This window comes from Buceros rhinoceros, unplaced genomic scaffold (assembly GCF_000710305.1).
Source record: "Buceros rhinoceros silvestris isolate BGI_N320 unplaced genomic scaffold, ASM71030v1 scaffold5871, whole genome shotgun sequence".
In the NCBI taxonomy this organism is placed as follows: Eukaryota; Metazoa; Chordata; class Aves; order Bucerotiformes; family Bucerotidae; genus Buceros; species Buceros rhinoceros.
This window is the reverse complement of record NW_010392446.1, coordinates 31257-49249: the sequence shown is the minus strand read 5'-3', so window position 1 is coordinate 49249 and position 17993 is coordinate 31257. Positions and strand designations below refer to the sequence as shown.

General features: G+C 43.5%; 1 protein-coding gene across 1 annotated transcript in view; it reads right to left on the bottom strand.

The window, feature by feature from the left end:
- Positions 1-17523, bottom strand: part of LOC104500768 (collagen alpha-1(XXII) chain-like) — a gene marked incomplete at its 5' end in the record, with an annotated part of 88427 nt that extends 70904 nt beyond the window's left edge. Inside the window, one exon of the mRNA XM_010144477.1 lies at positions 16957-17523. Coding sequence (XP_010142779.1) covers positions 16957-17523 — 567 coding nt within the window. The remainder of the gene's footprint in view (positions 1-16956) is intronic.
- Between the last annotated feature and the right edge of the window lie 470 nt (positions 17524-17993).

The window sequence follows — 17993 nt, the reverse complement described above, 5'->3', positions numbered from 1 at the left end:
TCTTTGCCTGGGAAGTGTTAGATATGAGGCGTTGTTCTCTGTGCCCGTAACCGACTCAGGATTAGTTACTGAGAAACATCTTGGCAGCCTTCCAGGCTACCACACAAGAAAAACACTCTATTGCCTTATGGACAAACAAAGTCTTCAATTTGTCTCTAATCATCTCCATTAGAGCACAATTTGCCTTCTAGTCAAAGAACATGTTTTTCATTTTTTCCTTCTTCCCATCTTCCACCCATGCCAGGGCCAAGATACTGCAAACACCTATACATAGACATACTTATAGATTTAAATGTCCCTCCCACCATAGTCTGAAAGCTCAGTGGCCAAGAGAGAGACCCTCTGGTGGCTCTTCTGCTGGGAGAAAACATAATGCAAGCATATTGGTGATGTCTCAATGAAAACCTTTTCTTATCTCTCTCTCTGCCAGATTCACAGGTTTTACAGCCACAGAAAACTATGATCAGCATCAAGGCCGTTGCACAGAACATCAGACATCTCATGTTCCACAGCAATATTTGCTTGTTTGGAGTGAATCTCTACTTTCTCAGAAGAAAATTCTGTTAAAGGAAGCAGTTTGGGGCTGAGCTGAACAAGACAACAACTCTTACAAAGTCCTCAACCTGCATTTTAAAGAAGCCAGAGGAACTCCCCCTACCATTGCCCTTGGTGATCTTGTCTAATGATTAATTAAATCTCAGAGTTAGGAAAAAAAAAAGAATCTTACATGCCCCTTGAGAAACAAACTTCAGTCCCACTTTTGTCTTGCTGAAGGGATTCAGACAGTGTATCAGACTATTTCTCAGAGGATCTATAGTCTGGTTATAGCACAGAGGTTACAGTCTACTCAGTAATTTCCATACGTGCAACAAGTTTTAACGTCCAATGCACCCACTGTTCTCATGTTTCCACACTTCTCCAAAGGCATGATGGGTCCTGTCTCTTAATACATTATTCCACGGGTGGTTTGGGAATTCTGAATGTTAGCGATATCGGTGTTTAATGTGACATGAGTTTTCTAAGGCAGTGTGAGGTCATCTACAACTCCATATAAAAGAATCATTTAAAGGTAATTCAGCCCAAAAAGTGTGATACACTAAACAGACTGGCAGTCTTGTTCTAAGGGAAGTATATTTTAAACTGTTTCCTTAGACCAAGATAACTAAAAACCCCACAACACCCACTATCTTAATCAGAATCTGTTACTGAGATGATGTTTCTCCAAATAAAATAAAGGTGAGAAGCTCTAGAGAGACTATACAGTCCTTGTAGTAAACATTGAGAGTATAAAGAGAGGATGGCAGGGAAGGTTAGGTCATAGGGGAGTGCGGAAGCACTGTGTTACTTTTTCCTTGATGAAAGACAGTATTAAACACTCCTTCATGGTATCATCCCAGCATAGTTCCTCCTCAGCTACAAACCCCAAAGTGTCAGGGAATCAAACTTAGCATCCACCCTGATGTTTCAGACCGAAAATGACATGAAAAGCTTGCCCTAAGAGCAGGAAAACAGCCAGACACGGGCTTCTTTTTAATGACTTCAGCTGCTTTTTCATAGGTGCTACCAACCCTAGGAAGATCATTCAGAAGATGTAAAAAATTAACAAACAACACTAAAAATCAAGCAAAAAATACAGAAATAACTATACAATTATAGACACGTTGCAAATACACGTCTATGTTCTCCACTTTTAACCATCTGAAATTATATAATTAAACATCTACTGATTTAATGAAAACTCAGTCTGTACTATTCTGAAATTAGGACACTCCGTTCCCCCCCACCCCGTGGGAGCACAGATCCACCCAGCATGAATAGCATGTTTAGCCACCCCTGTGGTTTCCATTCCCTGGATTTATTCACATTTACGGAAAGCAAGCATATATATACATTTTTAAAATGGTGGTGCTATAAAAAGAACTGAGTACAGAAGAGGGAGCTAATTTCATCCTAGGATTGTCGAGGATGCTTGAGTCAGTGGGACACGTGGAGTCCCCCATCAGCCACCACCAGGAAGCGCCCATATCCATGGTCAGATGACCTGCCAGCACCTTCCACTTAGTGACTTGATCAGTACCTTATCTCCTGCACAGCTTGAAACCAGCCAATCACAGGCACTGGCTCCTGGACAAAGCAGATGAAGGAGGAGAGTGCCCTTGCTGCCCTCAGTCCCATTGCATTCTGGTGACAGCAGGTCACTTGGAAGCTTATGCCCTAATGAAGTGTGGGTTGGGGGAGAAAAACCACAGACAAACCAACCTCTGTGACCATGATTTTATTGGCATAAATGTATCTGCTCTTCTTGGCATTTCTCCCTCTCATTCCTCCACAGCACAGAGTTATGGGTAGAAAACGCTTTTCCTGAAAAGCTGGTTTTCTCCTGTACATTTTGTGGTCAAGGGAAGACAATTACTGAGAATAAAAAGGAAAAAAAAAAAAAGGACAGAAGATGAAAGGGCCAGACTCACATGATTACAGCCTCAAGCGCTCCTGCACCACTCCTGAACTGCACTAACATAGCACAGACCCGGCACAACACTGGAGACACTTGGAAATCAGCAGTAGAAGTGTGAGGAGAAACACCACCCAGGAGCCTCCCAAGCCAGGCCAGCTCCATGCTGAGTGCTGGACTCTGCAGAGCACGCTAGGAACATGTAGGGACATCCCTTCCCCCCAGACATAGTATCTCCACATGGAGCCAGGAGTGAGGAACAACCTCAGAAGAATTTCTACATCTGTTTCATGTATCTTCCCTGCCAGTAGTACAATAGTTATTTTATGAGTGAAAAGGCTGGATCAAACATCAGGATTTCTAAGCTCCAACACGCATCCTCTCGATGCTTGGGAGCACCAAACTTCTCATGGAAAGTCTTCAGAGTTTCCCATAAGGAAGGGAACAGCACCATGTCTAGATCAGGTCAACCAAGGGCTTTTTTCTGAGGTCTTCTACTGCCCTGCCATGGGAGCTTAAGAAAACCATTGGATTAACTAGAAATAACTCAGAATTGATGTAAATAACCGTACAAAGTTGTGGCAAATCAGAGTCCGATACTTTTTCAGATATTTGATTAATTAGACAATTATTGTCTTGCTATATACCACTAGTTCATGGGAAATAATTAGCAGTGAGATATTACTGAGCATCAACATAGATAAGGGAAGCCATTCCATGCTCCAGATGGGAGTCCCAAAATAAAACTTATTGCTTTAGTTATACTCTAATCTAAGATCATTAACGTTTTAAGAACCAAAAAAAAAAAAAAAGGCAACCTGCAGTAAGATCTGAACAAGGGAGAACTTTCTCGTCCCTGTGAGACCAAGACATGGGTTTGGAAACTTCAGCAGGGCATAACATTTTATGACCAAGGCATGCGCCTGTGGAAATCAAGGAAAAAAGCTGACACTTTTCTTTACTACAGATCCCGTGCTCTAAAACAAATAAATATATCCACCTCCAAAGGCAAATTAATTGAGAGATGTAATCAACTCAAAAATTGTTTGTAGAGCTGAACGTGGTGGCAGGGTGTAACAATCCATCCACTAATTCCATTTGTTTGTCTGTATTCTTGTGCTGTCAGCAAGTATCCAGGACAGTATTTCAAACTAAATAATAATACGCAAAGAGATTTACATTAAAAAAAAAAAACCCACTCACTGGGATAAACTGCTAATTATAGATGATAAAAATCCTTGATTCTGAGCCAGCCATAAATTACAGAGATTCCTGTGTACCATCTTACACTGAAACAGTGTCTCACAGTGAACAAAGCTGTGAGCACATAAATAGTCGGTTGGTGATAAAAAGTTTATAAATATAATATTAGTCCAAGGAAACTAATTCTTCAGGATGTTATCAAGGCCACTACGGAGTCAAAGAGCAGTTTATCAGACAGGTAAACAAAACAAGCATCAGTTGCTACTCTTGCTAGTATAAATAGGAACAGCTAGGGGAAATGATGATGAATTCTTGAAAAAATTGTGGCTCTGCAAATTTTATACTAATCCTTAAACAGCTCTGTTAAAATTCAACATGTATGACTCATTATTCCAGCAGAGAGCTCTAATAGCTTGGAGGAAGCGTTAGCAGATACCTCTCTAAAAATATTGATTTGTAACTACAACAGTAAATTTTCTAGGACATTTTGCCCTTTTTCATGAGATGTCGTATACTCACAGTTCAAGTCGGTCTCACAGCCTGTGCTTTACAGCTAAGATAACAACGACTTCCTTCTGGCTTTATACTCTGTTACCCTTCTCATTCGAGCAGCAAGCTCTGAACTAACAGGGCCACAGGTGTGGAAGGGTGATAATTTCTCTGGAAGGTGAGTTGTGATTGCAGGTTCTTGATAAACTGGACTAGGGCAGGAGCATTATGCCCAGTATTTGTCCTCTAACAAGGCTCTTGGCACTGCCAGAATACGTGGGGAAATATTTGAAGAAAATGGATATCCAAGGTTCTTAGCCTAGACACCCAAGTGATCTTCCCAACGTGCCAAGCAGCGCTCTTCTACCTCTGCTGCAGCTGTGCAGTGTGTTGCACCAGAGAGCACTGAGATTTCAGGAATCTGAGACTCGAAGGCTGGTCTGGATATCCTTGGTCCCCTTGGGCTGTTAGCCCTGAGCACATCCCCTCTCTGTCACGATCCTTATTATGTCTGTCATGCTTACACACAAGAGTCAAAATATTCAAACGAGCCATGCTTCTTCCAGCACTGACTGCTCCAGAGCCACCTTTCTCACGGACGGTTCCGCAACTGGAACCCACAGTGAATTTGTCAAAAACTGGAATAAATATTTTAATTACCTAACCCCATACTTAGGGACTCTGCTGGTTCAAAGTCATTTGCCAGCTCTCTAGTCCCGTTCATAGCCCCGAAACCACAGGAGGCACCAGCAGTTCTTCCACTGGGTTTTTCACCAGGTCCTACAAGTGAGTTCGTCGCTTGTGTGTATGTGAGGACAGTCGGTGTGCACCAGTAACAGGGACTTGGTTTACATGTGAGCTGGTCTGAGCTGGCATCCTTCCCATTTTGATTCCAGTAGGGTACAGTTTGTTTTGGGGGCTGACTTTGTCACAGTGAAAAGTGGAAAGATCATTAAGCAAAAGTGGATCTGCAGGACTGTCTCAGGATGCAACCTTGATGCTTCCATTAGCAAAAAAAAAAAAAAAAAAAAAAAGCTATTTGCTGCAAAGGTGTATTTTAACAACGTTAATTAAACAAGCTGTCTCCTTCTCTGTTACTCTTAATTGTATATCAGCCATTAGCTGGTTTTTAAAGCATTATCTCTGCTATAATGAGTCAACAGACTGCAGCAGGTAGCATCACAATGCCATTTACTTCAAGGGCCAATTTATCACAATATTTAGGAAGAAGCCCAAGGAAGTGAGAAGGAACCATTCTTCTCACAGCAGTAGTCCCTTAGGGATGAAGAGAACTTAGCAGGATGATGTTTGACCCAAAGCAGATGGCAATACTTGACAACAGTCTCTAAAACTGGCATTGAATCCTGCGACTGCACAAATACCACAGTGTCAAGCTATCTTGATGAGAAATGCAACACACGCACTGAGCCTGCAACCACTCTGGACTATGAATGCATCAGTGGTGGAAATCCTAACAGACCGATCTACTGGCAGAAGTAACCAAACATCGTTGTACACCCAGAACGTGGCGAGGAAAGATTCAGCTCTTTTGCTTTTGGCACTTAAAGTGAGGAACCTCGTGCAAGCAAGTTACCTAAGCTCTCCCAAAAGTTCATGAAAAGAGAAAGGCACTCAGAGGTTGAACCATGCCACCTGTCTCGAACAGTCTTCTTTGAAAAGGATGAATCGCTCTATGGAGGTGTCTATTCCTTTCCACTGAGGATCAAAAGAGCCCAGACAACTTTCAGGCCACTGCAGTTAGATGAGATGAATTCCACTCAAGATCCTTGAATATAAAGATACAGTATTGTTTAACTCAATTTGTGGATCTCGGTTCTGATCCAACATCTATTTTAAACTCAGAAACACCCTCGAGCTATTAGAGTCATTTGCCAGAAAGTGTCAGCACTAGCTACTAAAATTCTGCTGCACCATCCTACTTGTGTCATATTAGTATTGCAGCCTTTCACAGAGATATTAGGGCTTTGCTTCCAAAATCGAGAGGTTTTTTACAGCAGATAACTAATATATGCTATCCATCTTGCCCTAAAACCCCAGAGGAACAAAGCATTTCTACTGCAGTGTAGCTAAATGCTGTCTTGCCCAGAGGGGGTGGATTGGGTTGATCGTGTGTAGTTATAGTGCAATAAAAACGTCCTGTATTTCATCTTCACTAGGGCTTTAACGTGTTATGGCTTTTTATCTACCTTCCTGTAAAAAAGGACTGATGCTTCAGGCTGAAAGGACACAGCTTTATTTCCAGAGTTTATATATCTATAAATATATATAGAAATAAATGTCTTGCACACTTACATGTATTTTATAGATAAATTTCCTACAGACCAAGCTACAGCCAAAATGACACTCATGGCAAATATTAAGCTGTAAGGAAATGAATGGAATTTCGAAACCTGATGTCACACGAGGCTGCTATGCAACAGTTTAGGACAGCATGCGACAAAACCCACAGTATCCAACCGGGCTGCCCTCTCTGAAAGACACCCTCCCTGCTTCTCGTCGGCATTAGCAGTAGTCCTCAGTCCCCGAAACGGAGAGCACGTCAAAATGCATTTTATGCAGAACTGTTTTCCATCATTTGTAACCACATTCACATAGCAGAGCTTGTTACAATCTCCCATTTGCATTTCAAAGAACCTAATTAGTACTTTATCAAAAAGCAGTTCTCCTAGGTGTTCAAAATGCTCCCACTGCTTTTGTTTCACATTATAAACAAGATTACTGATTTGAAAGGGAATTTGGTATTTGGGTGTAACTTGTACGAACTTGATGGGATTGAAACACTAAGCCTACAATTTACGAAAAAAAAAAAAAAAAGCCCACCAGGATTTGAAAGGGAATTTGGTATTTGGGTGTAACTTGTACGAACTTGATGGGATTGAAACACTAAGCCTACAATTTACGAAAAAAAAAAAAAAGCCCACCAGCTGAACCATGCTGCAGCTCTACCACTGGGGAGGAAACATTCTCAGCAGACCGGTACAGTACAATTCAATTTTGCCTGTTGGCTCAGTTCACTTGAAAACAAAATGAGAGTTGAAATTCAGTGACAGAAAGGGCTGATAACCTTTACAAACTTCCACACCGGAAAGGACACACCACATTACCACAGGATGAGAAAGGAAATGGTTATGTCAGTTGAGTTTGAACTCCAGTAACAACATGAAGATCTCTTTTGCAGAGAGTCCACGCCAGGTTTACATGTATCAGAGATCTACCTACAGCTTCAAAATGGAATCGCAGAGTAGTAGGAGTCGGAAGGGACATCTGGAGATCATCCAGAACTACGACTGTAACTCCAATCCCCCTGCTAAAGCAGGTTCACCCAGAGCAGGTTGCACAGGATCGTATCCAAGCAGGTTTTGAAAGTCCCCAGAGAAGGAGACTCCACAACTTCTGTGGGCAGCCTGTCCCAGGGTTCTACCATGCTCAGAGAAGTTTCTCCTCATGTTTAGGTGCAACTGCCTGTGTTCCAGTTTGTGCCCTTTGCCCCTTGTCCTGTCACTGGGCACCACTAAAGAGTCTGGCCCATCCTTCTGACAGACCCAGGTCTCTCAGCCTTTCCTCATCACAGAGATGCTCCAGTCCTCTAATCATCTTCGGAGCCCTCTGTCAGACTCTCTCCTCTAGTTCCTTGTCTCTCTTGAACCGGGGAGCCCAGAACTGGATGCAGGACTCCAGATGTGGCCAAAAGAAGGGAGAGCAGAGGAACTCTTAAGTACCAGTGAACCTAACCAAGGCAGGTGATGATCTAGCTCCATTTAGAGCCTGTGCTGAAAGATACCATTAGATTTTTATGGAAATAGCCACATAAAGCATAAAAAAAGAAAAAAAAAGCAAGACTAGCACATTAAGCAAGCAGCTTTGCTTCAGTTTGAGGTCAGCTTAGGGGCTGTTAATGAAGCAGGAATAAAGCCTTGACTGCACAGGAGCTGCTAAGGTTTAGAACATTTTAGGTTTGTGAAGGACACACGGCAAGGTTTTTCTCCTCTGTTTTTCTTGGGCAGAACAACCTGTAACTAAACCTGAATCCTCAGAGGTTTTTGTGAGCCTTGCCCTCGTCTCCTGCTGAGCATCTGCCCAGCTTCAGAAGTTATTCTTTCTACTGAGAATTCCTTATTAGCCCATCAGAAAGCAAACAGCAAGGCAGACAGTGCTGCCCCAAGGATGAGTCCTCTCTTTTACCCTAGCTCCAAAGGAGCAGACAGAAAGCCCCCCTCGGATTGCAGCTGCCTAAGTATTGAGCTCCGCAGCCCAATTCTGAATGTGCTGAGCACCCACAGCTCCTGCAAAATCAATGAGGGCTGCAGGCAGTGTCCAAGAACAAGCTTCTAATAACTTCCAGCACATGACATTATGTTCCAGCTTTTTGCCTGTTGTATTTCTCTTTCATTCCTACACTATTTAGAAATGGCTCCCATAGTCACCATATTCTCCCTTTTTTTGCTCTCTAAACGGCACATTACTTTTTCAGAAGATGTAATTTCTCCTGGCACCGAGACCCATGCTTTTGCTGATTGTCTCAATGTTTCTTTTTAATGTCTGGGACTTTTATTTGTCACGAGTCTAATCTTCCTTCTGCCTTTACAATTAATTTTACTGTACGTCAAACATTGTTCACAGAGATTTCTTGTCTGAAATGCAAGAAAAACTATTACAAGCTAGGGGAGATGTTATCTTTCAGTTAGATCCTGTGGTTTAGGACAAGGTGCTGTTGGTCGTCCAGAGATTCACTGCTGTATGGAAAGTGATTGTCCATGTTTTATGACATTACTATTTGTATGTAACTTTTAAAGAAAGAAACTAGAGATAAGAAAGGGAAGGGCAAAAGGTTTAATTGCTCTCATTTTATCATTCTTCTACCTTCAGAGTCCCTTATTACGGTTTCCAGAGGTCTGTATGAAGATGCATGTTTGGAACAGACTCCTTCTCTCAGCTGCATCAAACAGAAGTAATGTTGCTTTCTGCCACAGACTGATTTCTAAAACTCTCTTGTTGGATTCATACATTTACTCCCTCAGCAAAAAGGAGAAATCAGGCCACAGCTGCTGCCAGGCTGAATTTCCTCCTCACCTGAAGGCAATGTCTAAGATACTGTTTTTTCCAACATAGAAGAGAAGAAAAATAAATTAATAAATCACTTTCCAAACCTATAACAGAGCTAACATCCGTGCTGGGGGAGTGTCCGGCTTTGAGCTGAAGCAGAGCCAATTCTCTGGTAATAGAGAGCATCTGTCGTTCATTTAGCAACCAGCCCAGCCTCACCCTGTGACAGGGAGAAGCTATCGGGGTGCAGCATCACAGAAATATCGAAGCGCTGCCCGGAGGCGCTGACAGACAGGCTGTACCTAAGTGAAGGGGGTGGTCAGCTTGTTCATGTCACCTACCAACCACTGCCAGCAAGACGCTTCCAGCCAGACACAGCCCGAGGAGGGAGAGCTGTCATTACAGCTCACCCCTGAAGCACCAGAAGCTAAGTCAGTAGTAAAGCAGCCGTAATTACGCACATTGAAAAGCCTATTTAAGGAAAATGGAACAGAATCATTAAGAGATCAGTCTGCGGTGGAATATTTTTGTTCACCAGGCTGGGTATTCAAGGCAAGCAAGCTGTGATGAAGCCTGGAAGTGGAGTTTGAATGGGAAGATCCTGCCTAGCGATCCACTTTGTGCACACTTAAACCAGCACAGGCTCACGTTTATCGTGAGAGCACACGGAGGATTTTCCTTAGCTTTCTGAAGTCCTTAGATAGTGTTCTTCAACCTGGTATAAACTAGCACTGTACCAAAGGATGCAGTCCAGGTCTTCCTCCCACTCCTACTGGTTTGTTCGGACCTTGTGCCAGTTCCTCCCCTGGGACAACAAATGTCCCTGTGGCTCTATGGTGAACTAAAGCTGAGTAAAAACAAATCTGGGAAAGAACAGGAATATTCCTTGGACCCCTGCTGTGGTTCATGGTGGGGCCACAGAAATGCCTGTGCTGACAGATGGGAGAAGGAAGTTAGGAAAAACAAGACTTTCTTTTTTAGCAGTGGGGTTGGCTTTAACCAGTCATAAAACAGCACTGTCGCCTAAATCTCAGAATAAACCTATTCATTTTGGAGTCCCAAGCAAAATAGAAGGCTGTTTAGAATCATAGAATCGTTTAGGTTGGAAAAAACCTTTAAGAACATTGAGTCCAACCATAAACCTAACACCACCGACCACTAAACGATGTCCCACAGTACCACATCTATGCATCTTTTAAACACTGCCAGAGATGGTGACTCCACCACTTCTCTGAGCAGCCTGTTCCAGTGTTTGATAACCTGTTTCATGAAGAAATTTTTCCTAATGTCCTGTTTAAACCTCTCCTGGTGCAACTTGAGGCCAGTTCCTCTCATCCTATCACTTACTGCTTGGAAGAAGAGACCAACTCCCATCTCACTACAACCTCCTTTCAGGCAGTTGTAGAGAGTGGTAAGGTCTCCCTGGAGCCTCCTTTTCTCCAGGCTAAACAATCCCATTCCCTCAGCCGCTCCTCTTGCACTCTAGATGCTTCACCAGCTTCATTGCCTTTTTGTTGACACACAAAATTTAAATGATATGGAGATTACACAGTGGCAGAACAGAACTGTAGTCATGATCTGGGAAAACAAACATTTCTATATGATCTGTGGAGGAACCGAGGACCAACCAGCAGACACTGCATGCTCCCTGAGCTCAAGGATTTCTGCCTGCCAGACACCAGCTCTGGAACCACCTTGCTCTAAGCTGGTTTTGACTGAACCAAGTGGAAAATCATATCTGAGAGTTTAAGGCATTTGATTGGAAAACAAAAAATGCTATAAGAGAAAACCAATACCTTTTCTGTGCTTCTTGGAGCCATAATCCAAGATACCAGGCTGTCCTTCATCCCACCCAATGGCAGAAGAAAGTTGTGCAATGTCATCACCACTACGCCCATCGAATACTTTATCTCCTCCCAGCCTATCATTCACGGCAACTGAATTTTTTCCTTCTTTTTCAAGCAAAAGATCAATCAGTTGGGAATTCTGTCATAACCCCTTTATGCCTTCACAGGACTCTACAGTTAGCAAAAGGGGTGATGAAGGATGTGCAATCCTGCCAACTGTGAGACGAGAGATTGCTAGATGTTGGAGATGTTTGAGAAAGCCACCACTGCAGCTGGGGGAGAAAAGCATCAGGAAGCAACAGGAGATATCAGAGGTGACATCAGCTGGGTCACTGCTGAGCTGCAGCTTTTAAAAAAGCTTCCCAAACCATCTGGAAGTGACCACACTTTCAACTGAGAATGAAAATGTATTAGTAGCTGCACTTAGCCTGGACATACTCTTAAACAGCCAGATGTGGAATATTCCACCAAAAATGCTGCCTGTGGCAGATGTGAAGTACACATGAGCTAGAAGTGCAAGAGTTAGATTATCTTTTGATATCCGTGAGATCTGACAGTATTGATACGTTTCTTAGGAAATCAGTCAAGATACAGCCACTCAGATGCCTACCCTTTGTCGCTGTCTCTGCGCATGAGATATTTCTAACAGCAAAGGCCAAGAAGAAAGAGCTTGCTGCTCTTCTGTGAATATACCGTGAGCCTGAGCAAAGCTGACTTCAAAAAGAGACATCTCTGAAGCATCTAGACTTATTTTGAATGGTGTTCGAGGTGCTCCCTTGAAGGCTGCGAGTCCTTTTGTATCAGAAATGCAGCAGTGGTAGCATAAGACATGTTTCGTGTACTGCATACACAACCCAAAGTCAACAAAGACAGGTACAAACAGAAAAATAAATCTTCCGAACCATCTGAACATGTGACTGCTTCTGGTATTTTATCACAGGCCTCACTGTATCAACTGAGATCAATGACAAACCATTGGTTCCAATCAGTTACCGAAACATTTCAGCCTCATCTGTCTGTGTTTGCAAAGCATTTCAGAATCGTATAATGACATAGTCCTTTGGCCTTCCACACACTTGCAGAGGAACTCATCATGGCAAGGAGCTCACCAAGCTCTCAGCCAACTGGAAACTGGTTTCAGAAAGAGCTGCATTAGACATGGAAGTCACTGCTGGACACAGACCTACGCTGAGCAAAATACTCCTATAGCACTGCCTTAGAAAACATCTGCTTCTGTTTCTCCAACTACCTGCTGCAGAAAAAAACCCACAAATCATAGCAGAGACGGTACCTGTGAAGTCAAATATATTTCTGAGTTGTAAAAACTGAGTTTTGCAGTAGAGCAGAGGCTTAGTAATCACACATACACACCCTTTACTCTGAGTGTGCCAAGTCACAGGCTTCTGCTTTATGGAGCCAGTAAAGAGTGAGAACGTTTTTGGAAAATGTTTTTGCTCAGCTTTGCAATCTCCTGCCTAGCTTAATGATAACAGAATAAACTCAAGTGTTATGGCATCCAAAGCACTGCGATCAGTGTTTTTAAGAAACAATTACCTCTGAGAAGATATGGGTGTGTTAAACACTAGTGCTACCAGTTTCAAGCCAGGTTGAAAACTTTGTACGTGCACTAACTTATCAAATCCAGCTTTAAATTGAAACTGTCGAAATAAAAGCAATTAGCTCTCTTTGACAAGCATAAACCTGCTACTTACCTACCAGGAGCAGGTGCTAGAATATTTTTAAATGTGCCATAGCTGCCTGTTGTTATCCCTACAACATATAAGCAGAAATCTTATTTAGGAAGCGTGTAGCATCTCTGGAATTTATAGCAGAATGTATCTCTCCTGCTTTCCTATGAAAGCATCACCCATTTTTGCCTGCTGACTATAGTCTAGAATGTAACTGAGACGTTTCACAAAAATATGTCCCACTGCCACAATGTCCCACTGAGCAGACACGTTCTTTTTCGATTCTGCTATGCTTACTTCCACAAGATAAATGAGAGCTAAAATGCTATTAATGCACTTAATGACATCTTCTTAGCAACAAATTCAGTCAAATATAGCAAGATGGAATGACTGAATCTAGGACAGACGTCCAGTGAGTCCTGAGACAAGTGATTTCAACAGCTGCTGGCATGAAATGCGGTATTTGCAACACTTCACGACTTCGCATTGCACTAGTACAAGGACTGGAAGACTCATCTCTGGTCAGTACGGCAAAAAAACTTCCTACCATTTCCGCTTTTTGATTCGTGAGTCTCCCACGGGCTCACAAAGGATTATGTCTATTAAAGCCCTGGCTTGGCTGTGGCAATATATGTTTTTGTCTCAGAATGCGCACGAACTGAACGGCAGCTTGGCCCGTGCCCTTGTCACTCCTCCACCCACCCGGTATTTTGAACGTTCCTCTTCCGTGCAGCACTGTCATTGAAACCACAGAAAGCTAACTACCACAGCTATTAAAAGTTTTACCTTCTAAACACGTATAGGGCATAGTCCTCAAAGTGAACTCCTTTCCTGTTCCTGCTGTGTCAACGTGACACTTCAAAGTGGCACACACACAAGATTTCACTTGGTCCTGTTCTCCACGAGCCCTCTCTCACGCCCCGAAACACTTCCACCTCACATTTTCACATAATGAAAAGGTTGCCTGATCTCTATATTAATATTTCTCTGATGGTGCTTTCAGCATCTCCTCCTCTATTTCAGTGGCCAGCTTCAGTGACAGCAAGAATTTCTTGTTTGTTTATGTCTGATCTAGACATCACGCCTATTAAAAACATCTTGCCTGCAACACAACAGATTAAGTAAGTATGACAAGGCTGATTCTGCCAAAGAGCAGTTTTCCTGCTTTTTTAAATTTAGGAGGAAAAGACTTAGGAAAGATATGTAACAGCCTTCCAAGAAGAGTAGATTGATTTATAGAGGAACAGAATAAGGTACTTATGATACCCAATGAGAACAGGACAAAAGTGGGCTCCAGCTGTGGGGAGAGGGGCCGAGGCCACACACTGAGAAGAATATGATCCCCATTAAGGCTGGAATAAAGGATCTAGGGATGTTAGACCATTTTACCAGAGTAAATTTTGTTGTTCTTCAATCAGAAGAACACTGTCCACAAGCAGCTATGGCAGACCTATCTTCTGTAAGTGCTTTTGCTGTGGAAATCAGTCCATGGCACCTATGTTTGCTGCCTTATTTCATAATCCCTCCTTATAGCCTGCATCCGCCTCTTCAGATCCACCTGCATGCACTGTATCCCGTACACCTGCATACTCGAATCCCCTTGTCACTGCTAGGGTCCTTAGATTTCTGCTTGAGTGATCCTCAGTATGTGCACATTATCCACTCGCTGTTTGTCCAGCTAATTCCCTCCTCTCTGCTGCCTTCCCCGTTAATGATCATTGACGGCTGCCTCATTCCCTTTGCCCTTACACTGAAACCAATCCATTTAGCAGCCTTGTATCGGGTTTGTGTGGCAATGTTTTTGTAGCAGGGGGACTACAGGGGTGGCTTCTGTGAGAAGCTGCTGGAAGCTTCCCCCGTATCTGATAGAGCCAATGCCAGCTGGCTCCGAGACAGACCCACCACTGGCAAGGCTGAGCCCAGCAGCAATGATAGTAGCACCTCTGTAGTAATGTATTTAAGATGGGGGAAAAAACCTGCACAGCGCCAGCAGCAGTCAGAAGAGAGGAGAGAGCATATGCAAGAGAAACAACTCTGCAGACATCAGGGTCAGCGAATAAGGAAGGTGAGGAGGTGCTCCAGGTGCCTGAGAAGAGATGCCCCTGCAGCCTGCAGTGAAGACCACCATGAGGCAGGTTTTTCCTCTGCAGCCCCTGGAGGTTAAAAGTGGAGCAGACATCCACCTGCAGCCCATGTGGGACCCCATGCCAGAGCAGGTAGATGTGCCTGAAGGAGGCTGTGACTCTGTGGAGAGCCTGCACTAAGACCACCATGAGGCAGGTTTTTCCTCTGCAGCCCCTGGAGGTTAAAAGTGGAGCAGACATCCACCTGCAGCCCATGTGGGACCCCATGCCAGAGCAGGTAGATGTGCCTGAAGGAGGCTGTGACTCTGTGAAGAGCCTGCACTGGAGCAGGTTCGCTGGCAGAACTTGTGACCCCATGGGGGACTCATGCTGGAGCAGTCTGTTCCTGAAGGACTGCATCCCATGGAGAGGACACACGGAAAGAACCTCGCTCAAGCAGTCTGTGGCAAGGACATATTGCAGAAGTTCAAGGAGGACTGTCTCCCGTAGGTGGGACCCCATGCTGGAGCAGGGGAAGAGTGTGAGGAAGAAAGAGAAGCAGAGAATGTGTGTGATGAACCGACTGCAACCGCTATTCCTCATCCCCCTGTGCCACTTGTGGGGAGGAGGTAGAGAAATTGGGAGTGAAGCTGAGCCTGGGAAGAAAGGAGGAGTGGTGGGAAGATGTTTTTAAGATTTAGCTTTTTATTTCTCATTATCCTACTCTGATTTGATTTGTAAGGAATTAAACTAATTTCCCCAAGTCTGTTTTGCCTGTTTCAGTAATGGATGAACAATCTCTCCCTGTCCTTAACCCAAGAGCCTTTCCTCACATTTTCTCCCCACTGTCCACCTGAGGAGGGGGACTGATAGAGCAGCTTTGGTGGGCACCTGAAAACCAGCCAAAGTTAACCCACCACAAGAATGTTTTCCTCTTAATAGTCCCCTGTACCTCGTAAAACCAAACCCTTCCCAGTTTTACTCAGTCTGCCAAGAGCAGTCACACCTTCATATTGCTGGACAATGTCAACTGGTTTATGCCTGCTTGTGCTACCCACTCTTTAAGAAGCATACATAAGCCCAGAGCACTACGTTAATCCTTTTTTTCTTGCAGTTGGAGGTCACAGAGAGCAATAAAAGATCTTCACGACACCAGCTACAAGATCTGGGTTTTTTCAGGCAACTTACTGTCACCAGACAGGAACAGAACTTGCCAACCTACAGACCCGGTTATTGGAACACTGTGATGTGTCACAGCATCATACAGAGAGTCAGCCATTGTCTTTCAAGATCAGATCTAGGAATCAGAACGGTATCTCATGATTCTGACCCAAAGAATTCACAGGAACCACAACACAAACTGCAAAAATCAGAAAACCAGCTAGCTTTTGTGTCGTCACTAAGAATGAAAGTGCAATTTATCTATCAGTGGTAGAAGGAGAAAGTGCTCTGTGATTGATGTTTTTATTAAGGTGCTGGAGATCCCAGCCATAATGCCATTACAGTCCTCCTCACCAAGGGCTGGGAATTCAAAGTTCATTTATTCAGCGAGAATTTCACACACTGTTCTCCATTAAAAGTCATTCAAAATATCTCCAAGGTTTGCATGGTTGACAGCCAGACCACTAGCGAACACCAGTTGTCCGTAGAGTTGAAGTGCTGAAAGGCAGAAAAGCACAAGTATCCTTCTGCTTCCTAAAGGATCATTCTCAGCAGCATCCAAGGCACTCTATTCACCCTACCATGCCAGAAAATAAGGGGGAAAAAGCCCAGTTCCTATACAAATTAAACAAAAATTTGGGTATAAATAAGATGTCACCCTTCATATTCAGTAGTCAAAAATATTATAAAGTAATCAAACCATATCAGAACCAGAAGGGAATTTGCACTTTGTTCTCTAATTGGTCACTAGAAGCTGACCTGTAGTTAATACTGACTTGGACAGAAGAACCTAGAACTGATCACTTCATCACCCTCCAAGTAGTAAAATGACTTCTAACAGAGTGACACCAAGTGGAAGACACTAAAATAAAGAATTATCAGCATAGAATTATAAGCATGAAAGAAAACAGTCACAGCTTTTCATTCCTGTGTGCTAAGTGAACTTACTGTAATTCTAGTTCTGTAGAAGAACTGGGAGCTCTACTTACTTTCACAGAGACGCCTTCTCAGCTTCCCCCGAATTTTATCGATGGCATTGTAATCGGAGACATGAAACACGTGAGCAGACTTGGGTTCTGAAGCAATCTCATCGAGTTCCTCCTTTAAGGCTTCACCAACACCCACAGCAAAGATCCTAATCCCAGCCTGACGGGCTGCAGTGGCTGCATCCAAGACATAGTCCTGGCTCCTTCCATCAGTCAAAAGGATAGCGACTTTTTTAACAGTTCGATCACTAAGTCTCCCACCAGCTTCTTTGGAAAAACTGTAGGTGTTGATGTACCTGAGAGCATCTCCAGTGTTCGTATTACCCCCATAATACTTAATGTTTCGTGCAGCTTCTTTGATTTCCTCACGAGTTTTGTATTTTCCCAGGTCAAACTCTGTGGTTGGACGATCACTGTATCGCACCACACCGACAAGGGTTTTGTCTGGGCCAATCTCAAAAGTTTCTACCAAATTAGACACCCACTGCCGAACTTTCTCAAAATCTTCTTTTCCGACACTGGAGGAGGCATCCAAGAGGAAGACAAGGTCATAATGAACATTCTTGCAACCTGCAAGAGAGGCAAAAATATCACTAAGGGGAGACGAAAGCAGAGTACCAGAGACACCAAATATTCCCGAGGCACGGCTCTCTAGTGAGCGGTTTGGAAGAGGCAGCAAACCCTCTCCCTATTCTGCAGAGAGAGAGCAGATTCTCAGCCTTTCTTCCTTGTGATTCGTTTACTCTGTTTCAGAACATCTACAGATCAGCACCCAGTTTGCTTTGAAATCCAAACCCTTTCTCTTCTTGTACTACTAACTGCCTCAGTTCAATCTTTAACCGACACCATCTGCATGCATACGAAGCCATTTTTCTCGAACTTCATTGCAGTGTCTTTGCTCAGGCAATGCTCTGAAATGACCTTGACAGATCAAGAGACCTACCCTGACCTTGCCTATGCCAATCCTGACCATGAGTAGTGAAGCTTTCATACTCCCTCTCGCATTAATACTCCCTCACATTACGATTTATTTATGCTTT